This window comes from Somniosus microcephalus, chromosome 21 (genome assembly GCF_052327205.1).
Source record: "Somniosus microcephalus isolate GS21.2 chromosome 21, FLI_Smic_1.0, whole genome shotgun sequence".
NCBI classification, from domain to species: domain Eukaryota; kingdom Metazoa; phylum Chordata; class Chondrichthyes; order Squaliformes; family Somniosidae; genus Somniosus; species Somniosus microcephalus.
This window is the reverse complement of record NC_141007.1, coordinates 64,076,373-64,095,573: the sequence shown is the minus strand read 5'-3', so window position 1 is coordinate 64,095,573 and position 19,201 is coordinate 64,076,373. Positions and strand designations below refer to the sequence as shown.

Here is a 19,201-nt window from a genome sequence, read left to right as displayed (position 1 = left end):
ATTGTGTGCAGTTTTGGTCGCCTTATCTGAGGAAGGATGTTCTTGCCATGGAAGGAGTTCAGCGAAGATTCACCAGGCTGATACCTGGGATGGCAGGAATGACGTATGAGGAGAGATTGGGTCGATTGGGCTTGTACTCGCTGGAGTTTAGAAGAATGAGAGAGGATCTCATTGAAACTTATAAAATTCTGACAGGACTGGACAGACTAGATGCAGGAAGAATGTTCATGATGGTCGGGGAGTCCAAAACCAGGGGTCACAGTCTAAGGATAAGGGGTAGGCCATTTAGGACAGAAATGATGAGGAATTTCTTCACCCAGAGAGTGGTGAACCTGTGGAATTCTCTACCACAGAAGGCAGTAGAGGCCAATTCATTAAATATATTCAAGAAGGAGTTGGATATATTTCTCAAGGCTAAAGGGATCAAGGGGTATGGGGAGAAAGCAGGGACCGGGTACTGAATTTGGATGATCAGCCATGATCGCATTGAATGGCGGGGCAGGCTCGAGGGGCCGAATGGCCTACTCCTGTTCCTATCTTCTATGTTTCTATCTATACTTTTTAGTAAAGGTCAATGCAGACAGGCAGTTTCTTTCCTAATTCTAACTTTTCTTTAAAGTAAGTAAATATAATTTTAAAAGCATCAAAGCCTCTTTAAGGAAGGGAATGGATGGGAATTTGGAAATTGTCTGTGGGTGCGGGTGTCTCACCATCCTTCTTCTGGAAGGAAGTGAATGGTTGTGCATGGAGCGTTACGGTTGTCCTGGGTGACAGAAAAGCAAGGGTGTGTGGAGAATATAGGGATTAAGCAGGCGTATTAATTGGAGTGAGGGATGGGGGAAACATGAGTGATTGTGAACACAATGGAAAGGAAGCAGCTGAGAGTTACATTTTTCCCATAATCCCCACCCAAATTTAGCCATTAGTGGTTTCATTCTCTGCCACACCATGCCATGCCATCCACCAACTTCCACCCAAAGAAAACAAGGAAAAGACAGAGAGAAGTGAAAGAGAGAGAGAGAGAGAAGCAAAAAGAGTTAATTGGCGAGAAGCAGAAGAGAAGAGGAAGAGATAGAAGCCGAAGAGGATAGACAGAGAGAAATAGCAACAAGCAGGGACAGGTAAGAGAGTGACCATTCTGAGACTTAGGGCTGGATTTTCATTAAGCTGTCGGGAAGGAGGCGGGACTACAACTTTCGGGTTTTAGTCCCGCCTCCATCGATGTCCGGCCAATCGACGCGATTTTCCATTGATTGATCTTGTTGAGCCCGCCCAGCGGGCTCAGCAGGCCAATTAAGGGCCACCCGGCAACAGGTGATGTCACAGACTGAAATTTCATCTGTCAAGAGTTTTGACAGATGAAATATCACTGTTTCACAGCTGTTTGAAGCTGTCAAACACTGACAGTCTGACTTCTAACCTGAGTCCTTCTACGCAGACTCAGTTAGAACTGTCACCGGCACTGAAAGCTGTCACTTTTGACAGATCGCAGCCGTTCAGCTTTCAGTTCCGGCTGAGTGATGGACTCCCGATGCCTAGAGGAAGAAAGGCTGTTAAAGTAAGTACAGGTAAGTAAAACTTCTTTACACACTTGAAACACGCTTACCTTTGCACTCATGCACCCATCACTCACCTGAACACCGACATCTCGACCCCTCCAAGTCCTTCAACCCAATGGCCCACCTGCTCTAACCTGGCGTGGTTTGGAGCCGTTGGGAATCCCATACGACACCCCTCAAAATAGGGATTAGGCTAAAAACTGCCTGTTAACAGGCAGTTAATTGGCACTAATCCCTTCCTGCCTCGGGTCGGCGGGTCCCAGTGCGGGGCGGGTACCCGCCTCCCTTGAAACTTACGTGGAGGCGGGATTTTTGCCCCCCGCATGCCTGAAAGCCCGCCTCACGGCACACTGAAAATCTGGCCCTTACTGTTTGCAATGTCATGGGAGATAGACTAGTAATATCTTACATCTACCTACATTCCCTGTGTTAATGGCCCAGATATTCTGATCCCTACGGGTGGGTACGTGCTGTGTACCCACCCGTAGGGACATCAGAAATGCTGGTTTCAGGCATTGACAGATCCTCCGGCTGCCCTGGAGAAGGGCCTCTGCGGGCGGATAGTTCCACTTTTTGGAGCCCCTCCGCCCGCAGAAAACCCGTACAATTCTTACGCCTGTTATAGGATAAGAGTTCAAAAGAGTTAAAAAAAACAATTTTTTCCACTGATTTATCATTTAAAAATACTTTAAAAAAGGTAAGTTTATTTTTAGCCCAGTAAAAAACTTTAATTATTTTTTTCAAAAAATTAAATTTGTAATTTCAAGTCATTTTAAAAACGTGATTAAAAAAAAAAAATTATTTAAAGTTTTACTATTTTTTGGGGTGATCTCCATTCATGTCAAATGTATGAAGGGAGATTCCCTTCTGTGATTGGCTCCCCATGGCCCACGTGATCCCAGGGATGCTGCGAACTATATGAGCCTCTGGGATACGTGGGCCATGCACATTTCAAGTTTGGCGAGGCCCAGGAGCGGAAGCGTGTGCGTCCCGGGAGCCCTCAGGTAAGGGCGTAGATTTTTCCAGATTGCAGGCCTCTGCCCGCGGGAGGCCTGCGATCGGAAAATACAGTCCATTATGTCCACATTTATGAGGGAACCTGCTTATATAAACTAATAAATAATTACATTTTCCTGCCAGTGATGGTGCTGTAGAGCCTCAGCTTCCTATCTTCTTACTCCTTAGTCTGTACTGCAGAGAAACACTGCTGCTGCAATGAGATCTACTTCTTTACTTTCCAAATTGCCATAAGTTTGGTCAAAGTATTATAGGAAAATAAGGACAGAATATATGAATTTTGAAATGTGATCTGAATTATTTCTGCATATTCTGGTCCAACTATCTGCCAACCTCGAACCTCTTTCATCTGAGGGTGATGAGCATGCTTTCAGAAAGCATTTAAATTAATTCACAAGGGGATAGTGCAGATAAGTTCAAAGATAGCATTACTGACCTCGATAATTACATAGATTCTAAGCATGCAGATAAACCAGGTAGGAAGCATACAGGAATAAATAACTCTAAGAAATTAGATGAGTGACCTTTAAATTGTTTTTATGTAAATACAAGGAGTGTTAGAACAAATTGTTGGAACTGCAATCCTACGCTGTGTTGGAGAAATTAGACATATTGGCCAGGACTTTACGGGGCCTATGACTGCGTATGCACAGCGTATGTGGCTGTAAGTGTCCTGCAATTCTGGGTTTCCACATGAGCTGCTCATGCGTGAAAACCAGGAACTTGTGATCTGTCAAGTTTCAGCTTGACAGGGCATCCGCATGCGCAGGAAATAGACATTCGCTGGCGGAGAGTTGGGTTATTTGCCCAACTACTACCCAATGAATGCCCACGAAACTCTTACGCCTGGCAAAAGCAGGCATAGGGCCTTCTTTTACCAGCATAAAGGTTTAAACAAATACTAAAATATATTTTTTAAATCATTTAAAAATTCTAAAACCTTTAAATTAGTTTAGGTTATTTTGGCCTCTTTAAAAATGTTTAAATTTATTTTTCAAAAAATTAAATTTTTGTTTTAAATGTTTAATTAAATTGTATTTTTATTAATTTTAAACATGTGGTGATTTAATTTTTTTATTTAGGTTGTGTGAAAACGTATTTGTTAGGTGATTCCTATTATGCTTACGTACAGATTCCATACATAAATGGAATCCCCACAAGCATAATGGGAATCCCTCTTTTTGATTGGTTGGGTCAGTCCACGTGATCCCAGGGATACTTGCGAGCCACCTGCGTCCCTGGGATACGTGGGCCCAGGACCGTAAGAATCTGAAGATACGGAGGCACCAGGTAGGTGTGTACATTTCTTGCGAATTGGAGGCATTCGCCTGCGGGAAGCCTCCGACCGCAATTTCAGGGCCACTATGTATTTCTGAGACATGGTTAGATGAAAGTGATGGGACAGCAATTCACCTAAAGAGCTACAGGGATTCAGAAAGGATAGAGTAGGTCAAAGGGGAGATGGGGTTGCTATTTTTATAAGTGAGAATCTAACAGCAAGAGAAGTTTTGCCTCATCAAGTACAGCTGAGGCTATCTGAGTTCAAGTGGACCAAGCTCACGGGCAGAGACTAAGGGGGGAATTTTCCCAGCCCTGGGGAGGCGGGTATGAAGGCGGGACTGCCGGGAAAATGGCAGAAACTGGCAGTGGGTCTGCGGGGGTGAGAGGGGTCGAAAAGTCCGCTGTAGAGGTGAGTGATGGGTGCAAGTGTGGAGAGGTGAGTATGAGTGCTGAGTGTAAAGTGTTAGAAAAAGTTTACTTACCTTTGCTTCTTCCTGCAGGCTTCAACCCTTGGGGAGTCGGAGGTGCCTCATCTCAACGGCAGAGATGACAGAATGGCTGCTGCATTCTCAGATGCAGCAGCCATCTGCTTTCTGCTGAGGAAAGAGGTTTTGGTGAGTCTCTGTGCAAGGGCTCACCTTAGAACAGAGATTGTCAATGTTTGACAGCTTCTCAAAGCTGCCAAACGCTGACAATTCATCTGTCAAAAAATTTTCAACAGATGAAACATCATCCGCTGATGTCCTCTGCCACCGGCTTTCCCTTAATTGCAAGGTGGGCTTAACAAGGTCAATCAAGGGAAAATAGTGTGGGTTGGCCAGACGTTGTTGGGGGCGGGACTGAAACCCGACAAACCAGCAGTCCTGCCCCCAACGCGCCCCCATTGACAAAATCCAGCCCTTAATTATCGGTAATTGTTATAGGCCCTCGGGTCAGACATCTGAACATGATGAGTTATTATGGAAACAGATTGCAAATGCTTTTAATATAAAATGCCACCTTTGTTTGATGGGTGATCTTAATTTTCCTGGCATTCAGTGGCACGATGGTTTACCCACTGTTGTGGTGGGAAGTGCAGCTGAAAAATTTGTTGAAAATATACAAGACTGTGTCCTGACTCAACATGTTAATGAAGTAACTAGGGATAATCATATATTGGATCTAGTGTTTAGTAGTGAGCCTGACCTCGTATCGGGCCTCCATGTGGGGGAACACCTAGCCAACGGTGACCACAACATTATACGGTTCCAATTGGCTAGTAAAACTAAAGGTACTGAGAATCTGCAACTTGTACCAGATTTCAGAAGAGCAAACTTTACCAAAATGGCAGATGATTTGGAACTGGTAAATTGGCTAACCCTACTGGGTGGTGATGAGACAGATGTAGAATACAAATGGAAAGCTTTTAAGAACAAGATAAAAATGTGGAAAACAAATATGTACACAAAGTCAAAAGAAGGAAATGTGGTAAGAAAAAACCAAGGTGGCTTACTGATATGTACAAAGACAAATAAGATGTAAACAGAAATGTTTCTATAAATTAAAGAAAGTTAATACTCAACTGAACAGAGTTGAGTACAAGGAACAACTAAAGAAAACGAAGGCTGCTATTAGATCAGCAAAAAGGCTAATGGAAAAAAGGATCGTAGACAATTGTGGCAGTAATGGGAAAAGCTTTTTCAGTTATGTGAAGAGTCAGAGAGCTATCAAAGACTGTATTGGGCCATTGAAGAATGTTCAAGGACAGGTTACAAAGGACTCACTAGGCATGGTGGAAATATTAAATATGTACTGTACTTTGCATCGGTCTTCACCCTTGAAGATGATGCTCAACTATTAGAATTTAATAATGTTACTAACGAAACTAGTACTGTAATATTAAAATGGATAAACATTGTTTTAGAAAGAATTAAAAACTTGAAAATAGATACAGCAGTCGGGCCAGATGATATCCACCCGAGGGTCCTCAGAGAGATGGGCATGTGCTCTGCCAGCCTCTAACCTGTATTTTTAATCACTGCACTCTGGAATGGTTCCTATAGACTAGAAGGAGGCTAATGTAATCACCATCTTTAAAAAAAGTGACAAGACAGACCAAGGTAACTATAGGTCCATTAGTTTAACATCAGTAATAGGTAAGATGCTTGAAGGAATCATTAGGGATATAATATATGAATACTTGAATAGAGAGGGACATATTAGGGACACCCAACATGGCTTCATAAAAATCTAATTGTATTTTTTGAAGAAGTTACAAAGTTGGTGGATGAGGGATGTCCAGTAGACATTGTCCACTAAGATTTCCAAAAAGCTTTTGATAAGGTACCGCACAAGAGGCTTCTCTATAACATCGAAGCCTCTGGTATTAGTGCTAATATATAGAGCTAAATTCAGAACTGGCTGGCAGGATGTAGGCAAAAAGTAGTTATAGATGGATTTGGATCTGTTTGGAGACCAGTCACCAGTGGTGTCCCGCAGGGATCAGAGTTGGGACTGTTGCTCTTTACTATTTTTATTAATAATCTGGATGTAGGTGTTGGGGGCACAATCTGCAAATTTGTAGATGATACCAAGATCTGTGCGAGTGTAAGAACTGTAGATGATGCTCGTCTGCTTCAGGCAGATCTTATTGTGTTGGGAGTTTGGGCTCAAGACTGGAAAATGATGTTTAACTCAGATAAGTGCTGTGTTATGCATGTGGGCAGGGCAAATGCTCAACATTCATACACCCTTCAGGGAAAGGCATTAAAGATGGTTGAGATAGAAAGAGATTTGGGCATTCTAGTGCATACATCCTTAAAGGTACATGAGCAATGTTTTGTAGTGATAGCTAGAGCAAATAGGGTGTTGGGGTGTACCCATCGGACAACTGAGCACAAGATGAGGCATACTGTTTTGTCCTTATGCAAGGCCTTAGTCAGGCCGCACTTGGAACGCTGTGTCAAGTTTAGGTCTCCTCACATGGTGGGTGATATTGAGGCTTTGGAGAGGATGCAGAGGAGGGCCACTAGACTAATTCCCAGTCTAAAGCATCTTGGTTATCAAGATAGGCTAAAAGAGTTGGGACTCTACACCTTAGAGAAGCGTAGATTTAGGGGGGATCTGATTGATTGTGTTCCAGCTGACAGTTTATTTCAATTAAATAGGTTAGGCAGGACCAGGGGTCACAAGCTTAAGTTGTATAAGGCTAGCTCTGGGTTAGATGTCAGGAGGTGGTTCTTTTCCCAGAGAATAGTGGACCTCTGGAACTGGCTGCCGTTTCGTGTGGTGGACGCAGACTCAGTGAATTCCTTCAAGCAAGAGCTGGATTTGTTTCTGGCTGGGGCGGAGATCACCTCTTACAGAAGGTAGGTATTGCAGGGAATTCAAAGCCAGAGTAATCTCCTGTACTAGTTTTGATCGCTTAGATGGGTCGCAGAGGAATTTCCCAGATTTTTCCCCCCCAAATTGGCCGGGGTTTTTTAATCAGTTTTTTTGTCTCTCCCAGGAGATCATATGATTTTGGGTGGGGTGGAGTGTATATGTTGTGATACACAAGGTATCGCAATTGTTTGGGACAGGCTCGATGGACCAGATGGTCTTTACCTGTCTGTCATTGTTTGTATGTTCGTACACTTATCTTTGTTTTCTGCATTTAACGGCATGGGTGGCTGACTATAAAATGAAAAAAATCACAAATATTAACCATACCTTTAGTTGCCTCCTCACTCTCTCTATGAAGAACTTCCAGCAGTTCTCTCTCGTATCCTGCAAACCGATTAATTTAACTTCATTTTTCATGGCAGCAATAATATTTTCCAACTCGTCATCTTGAAATAGTCCCGGAACCTCACCAGATGCCAAAAGATCATTAATAAGCACTAGAAAGATCTCCTCTGCCACCTGGGAATCCGTCATCAGAAATACTGTTCCATGGTTTTTCACTCCAGCATTAATATACTGGGCACCAAGATCTATCTAATTTAAGCAACAGTTAAAATATATCAATTTTTGTACTCATTTAACAGTTTATTATTTGTTTACTTTGATTCACCAATAGAATTATAATACTTCAGGTTGTAAGGAAGGATAGATATTTTTGGATTTTCCCAATTACTTTGAGGATAGTTAAATCGTTTGCTGGGAGAAACTATGAAAGTATAAAACAGTGTCATCTCCCAAGAAACTTGCAAGATTAAATTGCTGAATCGTCCACTATCAACATCCTGGGGGTCACCATTGACCAGAAATGTAACTGGACCAGCCACATAAATACTGTGGCTACAAGAGCGGGTCAGCGGCGTGGTATTCTGCGGCAAGTGTCTCATCTCCTGACTCCTCAAAGCCTTTCCACCATCTACAAGGCACAAATCAGGAGTGTGATGGAATACTCTACACTTGCCTGGATGAATGCAGCTCCAATGACACTCAAGAAGCTCGACACCATCCAGGACAAAGCAGCCCACTTGATTGGCACCCCATCCACCACCTTAAACATTCACTCCCTCCACCACTGGCGCACCATGGCTGCAGTGTGTACCATCTACAAGATGCACTGCAGCAACTCCCCAAGACTTCTTTGACAGCAGCTCCCAAACCTGCGACCTCTGCTACCTAGAATAACAAGGGTAGCAGGAGCATGGGAAGACCATCACCTCCACGTTCCCTCCAATTCACACACCATCCTGACTTGGAAGTATATCGCCATTCCTTCATCATCGCTGGCTCAAAATCCTGGAACTCCCTCCCTAACAGCACTGCGGGAGTACCTTCACCACACAGACGGCAGGAGTTCAAGAAGGCAGCTCACCACCACCTTCTCAAGGGCAATTAGGGATGGGCAATAAATGCTGGCCTTGCCAGCAGCCCACATCCCATGAACGAATATATGTATTTTGTAGTGATGACATCAAAATGAAACCTTGTAAGTTTTGCCATTTTCATATACCACAGTGGAGCAGGAAATGTCATGAGCAGTATTGACGTGGTCATGAAGTCATGTCAAAATATCTTAAAAGAATAGCCACCTATTGTGATTTTTCACCACTCCAGTGGTTCATAGAAGACCTTGGCTCCTTAGCACCAGTTGATAAGGCCGGTTTCGGTGAAAAAAATGGCGGCTGCCTCAGTTTTGCCCACTTCTGGCGGGTCCCACAGTGGACGCCATTTTGGGCAGGGCGACAGTGCTGCCATTGCCTGAGCTCTCTGGAGAAATGGTAATGAGGAAGATCGTGACGTCAATCAGTGTGCAACGCTGATTTGACACATGACCTGCTATTTTCGACGTCGCCGCTCCATTCAACGCCCTCTCCAAATCATGTACACCTGAACATGCATTCAGCAGCTGGAAGGACCCCTCACCAGCGCTATTTAAAGGGATCAGCAACAACTTGCAACTGACATGCTTTTTGATTTGTACTGGCTCTGTGTAAGTTTATGCAAATGTTTGCAGCTTTCTACAGTTAGTTAACTTCGGTGAAGTAATAGGGAGTGTTGCTGCAAGTGGAGGGTGCCTTGCTTCTGATTTAAAGGGTTCTGCTCACACCACTTGCTCCCAGTCATGGGGGCTCTAACTTGCAATCCCCCTTGCGCTCGAGTATGACAGGGAGATGGAGCAGAGGCAGCGAAAAGAATAAGCTGCTCACAAAGGATGGAGGAGGGGGGGCAGGAGGGCTCTCAGAAGGAGGCCTTACCCACCTTGGGTCTTCAGGGAGCCTTCTCCTACCCGCATTTAAGCCAGGAGGCTCTGTTTCACCAAGGAGGTGGTCACAGATGTGTTCCACCTCCTGCAATCAGACCTCCAGCCTCAGAGCAGGGTGATGACACTGCTGCCAGTGGCCCTCAAGGTCACCGTGGCCCTCAACATTTTACCACCGGATCCTTCCAGTCTGGAGCAGGAGACTAGTTAACATCACTCAGTTCGCCATCCATCGCTGCATCTGGAATGTCACAATGGCTCTGTACTCCAGGAAAAGTGACTTCATTGTCTTCTCTCTGAACAGAGAGAAGCAGGAGGAGCACGCACGTGGCTTTGCTAGGATATCAGGCTTCCCCATGGTGAAGACGCCATTGACTGCACACACGCAGCTTTGCGAGCACTGCATATCAATTCTGAGATGTATGCAGCTGCAAAGGCTACCACTCACTTAATGTGCAGTTAGTGTGCGACCACGCCCAGCACATCATGATGATGAATACCCGGTATCCTAGCGGCAGTCATGATGCCTTCATCCTGTGCCAGTCCGGTGTGCCAGCAAACTTCCAACCACCATGTCAAACCCGAAGGTGGCTGCTCGGAAACACGGGCTATCCGCTTTACACCTGGCTGATGATTCCCCTCTGCAACCCCACCACTCATAGCCAGCACTCATATAATGAGAGCCATGTTGCCATAAGGAACCTCATCGAGCAGACCATTGGGGTTCTGAAGCAATGGTTCTGCTGCCTTGACTGCTTGGGAGGAGCGCTCCAGTACACACTGCATCCTTCATAACTCGGCAGCCCTTGCCAATACGGGATCCGGGACCACCTCAGGAGGAAGAGGAGGAAGAGGAGGAGAAAGGGAGGAGGCAGGCAGCAGATCCCCTTTCCGGATGGGCTGTCCGTGAGCGCCTCATCAGACTCTGGTGCCTTGAATGAAACCCCAGATCCCCATTGCTCACCACTTCCCCACCTTACCATCCCTCTGTCATGGAACATCACAGCATCCTCTTGGGCACAAAGCTAAAATGAGAGCCATATCAAAACAAACATTCCAAACATAATTCATAAATTTATCAATTCCAAAAGTACACAACGTCAACTAATCATCCATGTGCATTCCCTTAATGTCTGTCTTTCATGCGCCTTTGCCGACACTAGTGCTCCTACGAAGTGCTACCCCAGTGCTATGTTCCCCCTAGTTTTTTTGGGGGGTGCACAGCCCCTTCAAAGGGCTGCGCGACACATTCACAGTTTCATGTATGCGAAATTTAATATTATAAAAGCCGATCCCGGGATGTGTGGGACCTGCTAAGAGCTGTGCAGCTTAGAGGGAACGTTTCCCCAGTGGCTGCACTGGTGGAAGCAGTATGGCCTGGCTGGATGACAGGCAACAGCAAGGGCACTGGCAGAGTGGTACAATTGGGAGTTGTAATACTGTCAGCCTGAGAGAGGATAGCAGGTTCTTGCTCCACGAAGCCACTGCCACTGCCCTGAGCCGGCTCCTCAGCATTCTTAATCATCTATTGGAGCACAGATTGTTGGACTGCTAGCACCTTTCCATACTCATAAACCCAGCCACGATGGCAGCAGTCTGGGCTTGCATGGCAGCAAACTGAGACTGCAGGAGAGCAGTCTGAGCTTCCATTGCAGCACTGAGATGTTGGGTCACTTCCGCCTGTGCTGCAATGGAAGCTGCGAGATCGCCCATCACACCCAGCATTATGGTTGGGTCCACAAGTGTCCTAATGGAGTTGCCCATCATTTCCATCTTGAAAATCGTGGGCTCCAAGCTCCACACAAAACACAGTATAATGTTGGAGCTGGACTCCTCCATGCTCCTTGACACTGACAAAATGCTCTCTGGCAGGCTTGCCATTGCACCAAGCATTTCTGTGTGCATGCCCATCACCCTTCTTCTGAAAGCCACCCTATCGAGGTCAATATCTGAGTCCTGTGCAGCAGAACTCATGTGCGAACTTGCCCTCCAGGGAGCTGGCACCTGAGCTACCCTTTCCCCCTGGCCTGGCCGCAGCACACTTGTGCTTGGTGACTCATCATGTGCAGATCCCGCCTCTATACTACCCTCTAAAGTCCACACAGTGCCATTTTCTGAGCTGGTACCTGTGAGTGTCAGAGTGCCTCTTCTTCTCTTTCACTCTCCTCCTCCATAACATCGGGGACAGGTAGGGCTGGTGGGACTTCTTGGGTATCTGAAAGGAGAAAGGCACAAGGGTCTGGTTGTGGTGAGGGGAGCGGGGGAAGCAAGATGTGCATGCTTACTCCACCAGCAGCTTGTAAGTGACAAGAGATTGTGGGGTGAGGGGGAAGTGGGATGTGAGAAGAAGGGTTAGATATCATCATCATCAGCAATGCTTTCAGCTCTGCCGCTCGCCACGGCCACAGTGACGGCCCCTCCAATTATCTCCAGCACTGTGTCCTCCAGCTCTGTGCGGTTGTGAAGTCGGGATTCCTGTCTGCTGTTGCTCACGGGGGAAATGAGCCACCTTTGCCTGCAAGAGAAAGGGAGGTGCGTCAGTGAGTGTGGTGCGATGTGTTTGGGTGATGTGCTTGCCAATCTTTGAATAGCTGACTATGTGTGCATGGTGTGAGATGTGGGTGTGAGTCATGCAGCAGTGGTAAATGTGTGAGGGTAAGGTGAAGCTATGATTGTGAAGTATGAGTGGTGATTGCTAGAGATTGTTGGTAGGTGATTGATGGGCGTGTGATGTATTGAGGAGTGTGTGAGGCTAGTGAAAAGAAAGAAAGACTTGGATTTATATAGTGCCTTTCATGATCACCGGATGTCTCAAAGTGCTTTACAGCCAGTGAAATACTTTTGAAGAGTAGTCACTGTTGTAATGTAGGAAACGTTGCAGCCAATTTGCACACAGCAAGCTCCCACAAACAGCAATGCGATAATGGCCAAATAATCTGTTTCTGTTATGTTGATTGAGGGTTAAATATTGGCCAGGACACCGGGGATAACTCCCCTGCTCTTCTTCGAAATAGTGCCATGGGATCTTTTACGTCCACTTGAGAGAGCAGACGGGGCCTTGGTTTAATGTCTCATCCAAAAGACGGCACCTCTGACAATGCAGCACTCACTCAGCACTGCACTGGAGAGTCAGCCTAGATTTTTGTGCTCAAGTCCCTGAAGTGGGACTTAAACCCACAACCTTCTGAATCAGAGGTGAGAGTGCTATCCACTGAGCCACTGGCTGACACAAGTTGCGATTGGTGGAATGTGGCACTTGAAGATGCATTCACTCACCCTGACCACTTGTGCGAGGTCATTAAACTTCTTGCGGAACTGGATCCCAGTCCTGGGGACACCATTCATGGCACTGACAGCTTGTGCTATTTCCTCCCTCAGCCTTCTGACGTTCTGCCTGCAAGGCTTCCGCCCCCACCGTGGGCAGAGGACCTCATGTCATCTGTGAACCTCCAGAACCAAGGCCTCCAGTGCCGCATCAGAAACCCTCCTTGCCTTCTCTCTTCCCTGTTGGGCCATGGCTTCTGCAGCATGAATTTTGCATGCGGCCTGCACCACTTTGAATGGGCATTTCATGCTCTCCACACCCGATTTTAGGCTTTATCCAATTTCACCCCCTTTCAGTTTTTTGCCTTCAATGTATCTTCTAGCATGATTACATTGGACTTTTTGTCCAAAAGTGGTGGCACAGAAAGCCAGAAAATCGAAGCAGTACCTTGCTGCTCTAAGGGTAGAGCCCGAGTACATTATTTGGCTGAAGATTAACTGTCCCCCGTGTGTGAAATGGCCACTTTACACCAACCCCTAACATAGAAATTTTGGGCCCTGAGTTTTAGCAAGCTGTTTGAACTTTGAGGGCTTTGCAGCTGTGTCCAAGCTGTCCTCACCCATGTGCACTTTCCAGCAAGGGTCACTGGACAGGAACTTGCAATGGAAACAATCTGATTTTCCCCTCAGTAGCCCATGGCACTAAGACCAATTGTAATGCTCCAACTGCAGTTCTTGCTGTTAAGAATGAACTCAGCACAGACCTAGGATCAACCATGGGATCTTTTAGTCTATATAGCTATGTAACATCAACCAATCCATGTTCAGTAGGGCTAAAGATAAAACTTTAGTAAAACATCCTCGGACAAGAACAAGTTAGAAGTCTACTGCATAGTTTAATTGTAGATGCCTTGTGATCAAAGAACCATAGATAGTGTTCAGCAAAGTTTCTATATCATCAATACGCTTATAGAAGAGGCTGCTTCATATAGGTTTATGAAGTCATCTGGATGGAAGGGAGATTATTCTTTGTAAGCTGCTACGGTGTGTTTGGGCTATGTTTTTGGCTGTTTTGGATACTGTGTGGCTGTTAATACTTTGGAAGAAATAGCTTGTGGAATCTGTTTCACTGACTTTTCTTGCTCACAATTGTTGAACATGGGCATGCTGCTCAGCTTGATGCTCCCAAATGAGGAGAAGGGGCAGCAGCAAGGAAGGCAGCAAAGACGTGCATAGGCTGCAAGAAGAATGCAAAGGAGGCAAGAACACAGGAGGCCTTACAGAATGTGGGTTTTCCGGATATGATCATCATACCTGGACCTCACAGAAAAGCAGTGCTTAAGGCAGTTACATGTCAACAGGGTGACAGCCACGTAGCTATGCGACCTGTTGCAGCAAGAATTGGAGCCCAACACCAGGGTAGTGAAGGTCACCGTGGCTCTAAACTTTTAAGTCTCTGGCACTATCCAAACATTTTTTGGACATCAGCCAGTTTGCTGTACACACGGTGATCCAGCAGGGCACTGATGCAAGGCATCAGCAGTTCATCAATTTCTGGAGGCTGACAACCAGGAAGAAAGAACACTGGGATTTGCCTATATTGCTGGATTTCCGCAAATATAAGGCATCATTGACTGTACATACATAACCCTGCACACTCCCATCATGAAGCAGCTCTGTTTCTGAACAGGAAAGGCTTCCTTTCACTCAGTTTGCAACTTGTTTGTGAACACAGACAATGAGTCGTGCAGGACTGTGCCCTGTTTCCTGGCAATAATCATGATGCTTTCATACTGTGCCAGTCCTCAGTGCCCCCTCTGTTTTAATTATACCATCAGGTGGCAAGATGGAATCTGGGGGACAAGGGATATCCTCTCACCAACTGGCTCCTGAATTCTGTCAGGAACCCAGGCACACACACCAAGCTCAGATATAATAAGAGCCATGCAACAACAAGGGTTATCATTGAGCAAATTGCTATTCTAAAGCAATGGCTCTGCTGTCTGGACAGATCTGGAGGGGTCCTTTAGTACAGACCAGAAAGAGTCTCAGGATTTATCATTTGCTGCATGATCCACAATGTAGCAATTCAAAGGGGAGTTTCCTTGTAGATTCCTGAGGAGGAAGAAGTGGAGCAAGTAGATTAAGAAGGGGATGAGGAGCTAGAGAAAGCAGAAGAACATAAGCAAGAGCAGTGCAGTGAGTTGCCAGAGCTATAAAGTAGCAAATTATTGAGAGATTCTTCTCATCAATCACTCCTTTGCCCCAGCACCAACAGTCCCTCCTTCTGTTTGATCCAGTCCTCACACCCACCATATTAATGCCCTCATAGTAGGCTCTATGGCTGTGGGGCCCCTTGCAGTGCTCATAGAGCTGACCACTCGTTCCATGTTTGACAGCAAGGTCTTGATGCCATGGACAAAGACAGCATACAAGTTGGAGCTGGACTCCTCCATGTTCTCCAACATTGTGCGCAAGCTCTCTGGCGAGCAACCCAATGCACTTAGAAGGTCTGTGTGGCTTGCCATCAGTCTTCTTATGTATGGTGGGCCCAGATATATCAGCTGTACACTATGCAGCAGGGCTAGGATGCAAGCTCGCCCTCTTGCAAACTGTTTCTTGGGCCATCCTATACCCCTGCCCTTGGTCCTGCATACTCGTGCTGGGTGAATCGCCATGTGCAAACATCTCTAGACTACCCTCTGAACCATGCACAGTGCCAGTCTCTGAGTTGGTGTCTGCAAGTGTAAGATCGAGTGATGCTTCCTGTTCTGTAGTGCTACCCTCTTATTCTTTTTCATCTCCCTGAGGGCTGTGTACAACTGTTGAACCTGAACTGTAAGTAAAGGAGATGAGTTAGCATTTAGTGGCAATGGTAAGCAGAGATGGATGGTGGTTTCCGAAAGCAGCTGCTATCTGTCATACATTATGTGTAAGTGTGAGTTTTAAGAGAGAAGGGAAGGAGCTGAAGATGGTTGAAAACTCTCCAAAACTTCTCCTTCAGCCTTGCCAGACATCATGCTCCTGACACGCCCTCTGCCTGCTCTTCAATTAGAGACAACACATGGCTGAAGCATGGCCTTCCTGCTGTGTCTGTCTGCTCCCTGTTACTGTGCACCACCATGCCCTGTCAATGTTAAAGTAATGAGAAGTTTAGAGGATGTGGTTGTCAGGGTACATCAGCGTTTCTGGTATGTGATGGCAGAGGTGTGAGGAGGTAAGAAGCAATAGTAAGAAGAGTAGCAGATGCAGTATGCTGCAGTAGGGGCTGAAGGTGGTGGAGTGAAGTGTGCTGCAGTGATTGTAGGAGAGTACTGGGGAGGGAAGGGTAGCGAATGCTGAGGCAACAGGTAGTGCAAGGCTAATCATAGAGTAATAGCAGATCGTTTAGGAGGCTTATTTTAGCTATCCTCGTGAGATCATTGAACTTTTCCCTGCATTGCAGCCAAGTCTTGGGGACGATACTCCTTGCACTAATGCAATCTGCCACCTCTACCCATTCATGCTGTGTAGCTTGCTATAGCTTGATATAAAATACTTCAATTTTCAGAAGGCATTTATTTGATAAAGTTCTATATGTGAGATTTTCAAAGAAGATTAAAACTTATGGAATTAATGATAAGTTAGCCAGATGGACTGAAAACTAAAATAAAAACAGAAAATGCTGGAGAAACTCAGCAGGCCAGGCAGCATCTGTGAAGAGAGAAACAGAGTTAACGTTTCAGGTCGATGACCTTTCGTCAGAACTAGAAAAAAGCAGGAAATGGAACAGATTTTTAAGCAAGTGAAGAGGCTGGGAAAAGGGGGAGGGGGATGAAAGAACAAAAGGGAAGGTCTGTGATAGGATGGATGGCGGGAGAGATTAAGAGACATTAAGAGGTATTCAAGGCAAAAGGAGATGGTAATGGAACAGGTTAAGAAACAAAAGATGGCTCTAGATGAATTGTAAATTGTGCTGGCAGAATGAAAGACCATGTGGGGGAGAAGAAAAAAAGACACAGACAAAAAGTGTGGATAAAAATTTTATATATATTTATATATATATAAAATAGGGGCCGAGGTTATGATTTGAAATTGTTGAACTCTATGTTGAGTCCGGAAGGCTGTAAAGTGCCTAATCGAAAGATGAGGTGCTGTTCCTCGAACTTACGCTGAGCTTCCGTGGAACAATGCAAGAGGTCGAGGACGGTGAGGTCTGAGTGGGAGTGGAGTGGTGAATTAAAATGACAGGCGACCGGAAGCTTGGCGTCCCCCTTACGGACTGAACGGAGGTGTTCCGCAAAGCGGTCACCCAATCTGCGTTTATCTCCCCAATGTAGAGGAGACCACATCGTGAGCAGCGAATACAGTATACTAAATTGCGAGAAGTACAAGTAAATCGCTGTTTCACCTGGAAGGGGTGTTTTGGGCCCTGGAGAGTGGGAAGGGGGGAGGTATAAGGGCATGTATTGCATCTCCTGCGCTTGCACGGACTGAAAACTAGCTTGACAACAGGAAGAAGGAAGTGATGATAAATGGATTTTGGGGCACTAACAATTGGAATTCTGAAGGAATCTTTTCTGGGCCCCTTAGTGGTCAATCATTTTTAAACAAAATAGAGTAAATTGCATTTTGTATTAAAATTTGTTGATAATGCTAAGCTATGTGGCTAGGTGATGAGTATAATAGAGACTGCAATGAATCTGGCCTAATTAAGGAGCTGAGATAAGGAATATATTTTAACATGATAAATGGAATGGTCCCAAAAATCCATCGGCTAGCACCCACTGGCGCCTTCCAGCACTGAACTTGCCAGCGTTTGCAGTGTTAATCGGAGGGCAGGCAGCAGTGCCCATGCTGCTAGAAACTCTGTCACCTTGGCCACCATTGCGGGTGGACCAGGCCCTTCCTTCAGTCTTCTGTATACTATAGTGAAACTGAAAAAAAGTTACACCCATCTTCAGGCTCCAAGCAACTCCCCCGCAGTGTGGCAGCAGTGATGTGTGGCTGGCCCATGAGAGGAATGATGGCGAAAGGGGATATAGAATTGGGAACTCCACTCAAACGCTCCCACTTATCATCCGTTCCCTCCCGTATCGGACATGCTGCCTCCCCTCACGATGGTCAAGTCTGCCCCTGCACAGATGCAGGTGGAGCAGTCTTTGACGGGCCCCTCACGGGCTCCAACACCCAGAGGCCGTCCTTCATGAGCATCTCAACAGTCAGAGCAGGATCTGAGCAGCCTGCCTCTACCTCTGCTGAAGCCACAGGGTTTGCACCACGTAGGAGCGGTAAGAAAAGGAAGAAAAAAGCTTTGTGGTTCAACAAGGTTACGTATGCACATAGATGTTACTGCAAATGTTAGGTTATTAAATTTCCGTAGAATCACATAAAATTTGTAGTCTGCCACCATCTGACATGACCAGGGGCCACAGCCTCAGGATAAAGGGTAGGGCATTCAGGACTGAGATGAGAAGAAATTTCTTTACACAGACAGTGGTGAATCTTTGGAATTCTCTTCCCCAGAGGGCGGTGGAGGCTCAGTCACTGGGTTTATTCAAAACAGAAGTCGATAGACTTCTGACTAGTAAGGGCATCAAGGGATATGGCGATAGAGCCAGTGAATGGAGTTGAAGTAAAAGATCAGCCATGATCTCATTGAATGGCGGAGCAGGCTCAAAGGGCCGAATGGCCTACTCCTGCTCTTATTTCTTATGCTCTTATGACAATCTCAGCCTTCGGAAGCACTGCTCTTCCAAGAGGTCAAGGAACTGAGTCTTCTTGCCTTCCTTTTAATGGCGACTTTCAGGAAGCCTGGGAAACCAGTGCATGGGATGTTACATTTAAATGCCGGTGAAAATCATGTTGAAATAGCCTAATTTAAATATTATAATTAGTAACCCGCCTCTCCGGAGAGGATTACGTACGCGCATCCAAATGCGCCCGAGTTAAACCGGAAGTTGGCGCATTGGAACTGGCTTCCGGTCGTGCTATCATTTTCGGCAAATTTAACCATCCTCCCGAACCCTAACCTATATACTCTTGACTGTTAAAATTCCCCACTTAACATCACTATCTTGCCTCAAATTGCTTCCCTACTCAGATTGCCCAATTTTCACGATTCAACATGGAGGAATTTTTGCAGTTCTTGGGGGCTAAATTGGATAGCCCCCCTATCATTTTCGGCAAATTTAACCATCCTCCCGAACCCTAACCTATATACTCTTGACTGTTAAAATTCCCCACTTAACATCACTATCTTGCCTCAAATTGCTTCCCTACTCAGATTGCCCAATTTTCACGATTCAACATGGAGGAATTTTTGCAGTTCTTGGGGGCTAAATTGGATAGCCCCCGAAAACGGGCATGGGGAATCCAGATGCGCGATTAACCCACGCCCGTTGATTGCAATGCAGGCAGCACG

General features: G+C 45.8%; 1 protein-coding gene across 1 annotated transcript in view; it reads right to left on the bottom strand.

Annotated features, from left to right (window-relative positions):
• The window catches only part of LOC147102876 (dynein axonemal heavy chain 17-like), a 908,504-nt gene that overhangs the window by 129,679 nt on the left and 759,624 nt on the right, over positions 1 to 19,201 (bottom strand). The window contains exon 58 of the mRNA XM_085963770.1: positions 7,548 to 7,814. Within this exon, the coding sequence (XP_085819896.1) occupies positions 7,548 to 7,814 (267 nt within the window). The remainder of the gene's footprint in view (positions 1 to 7,547; positions 7,815 to 19,201) is intronic.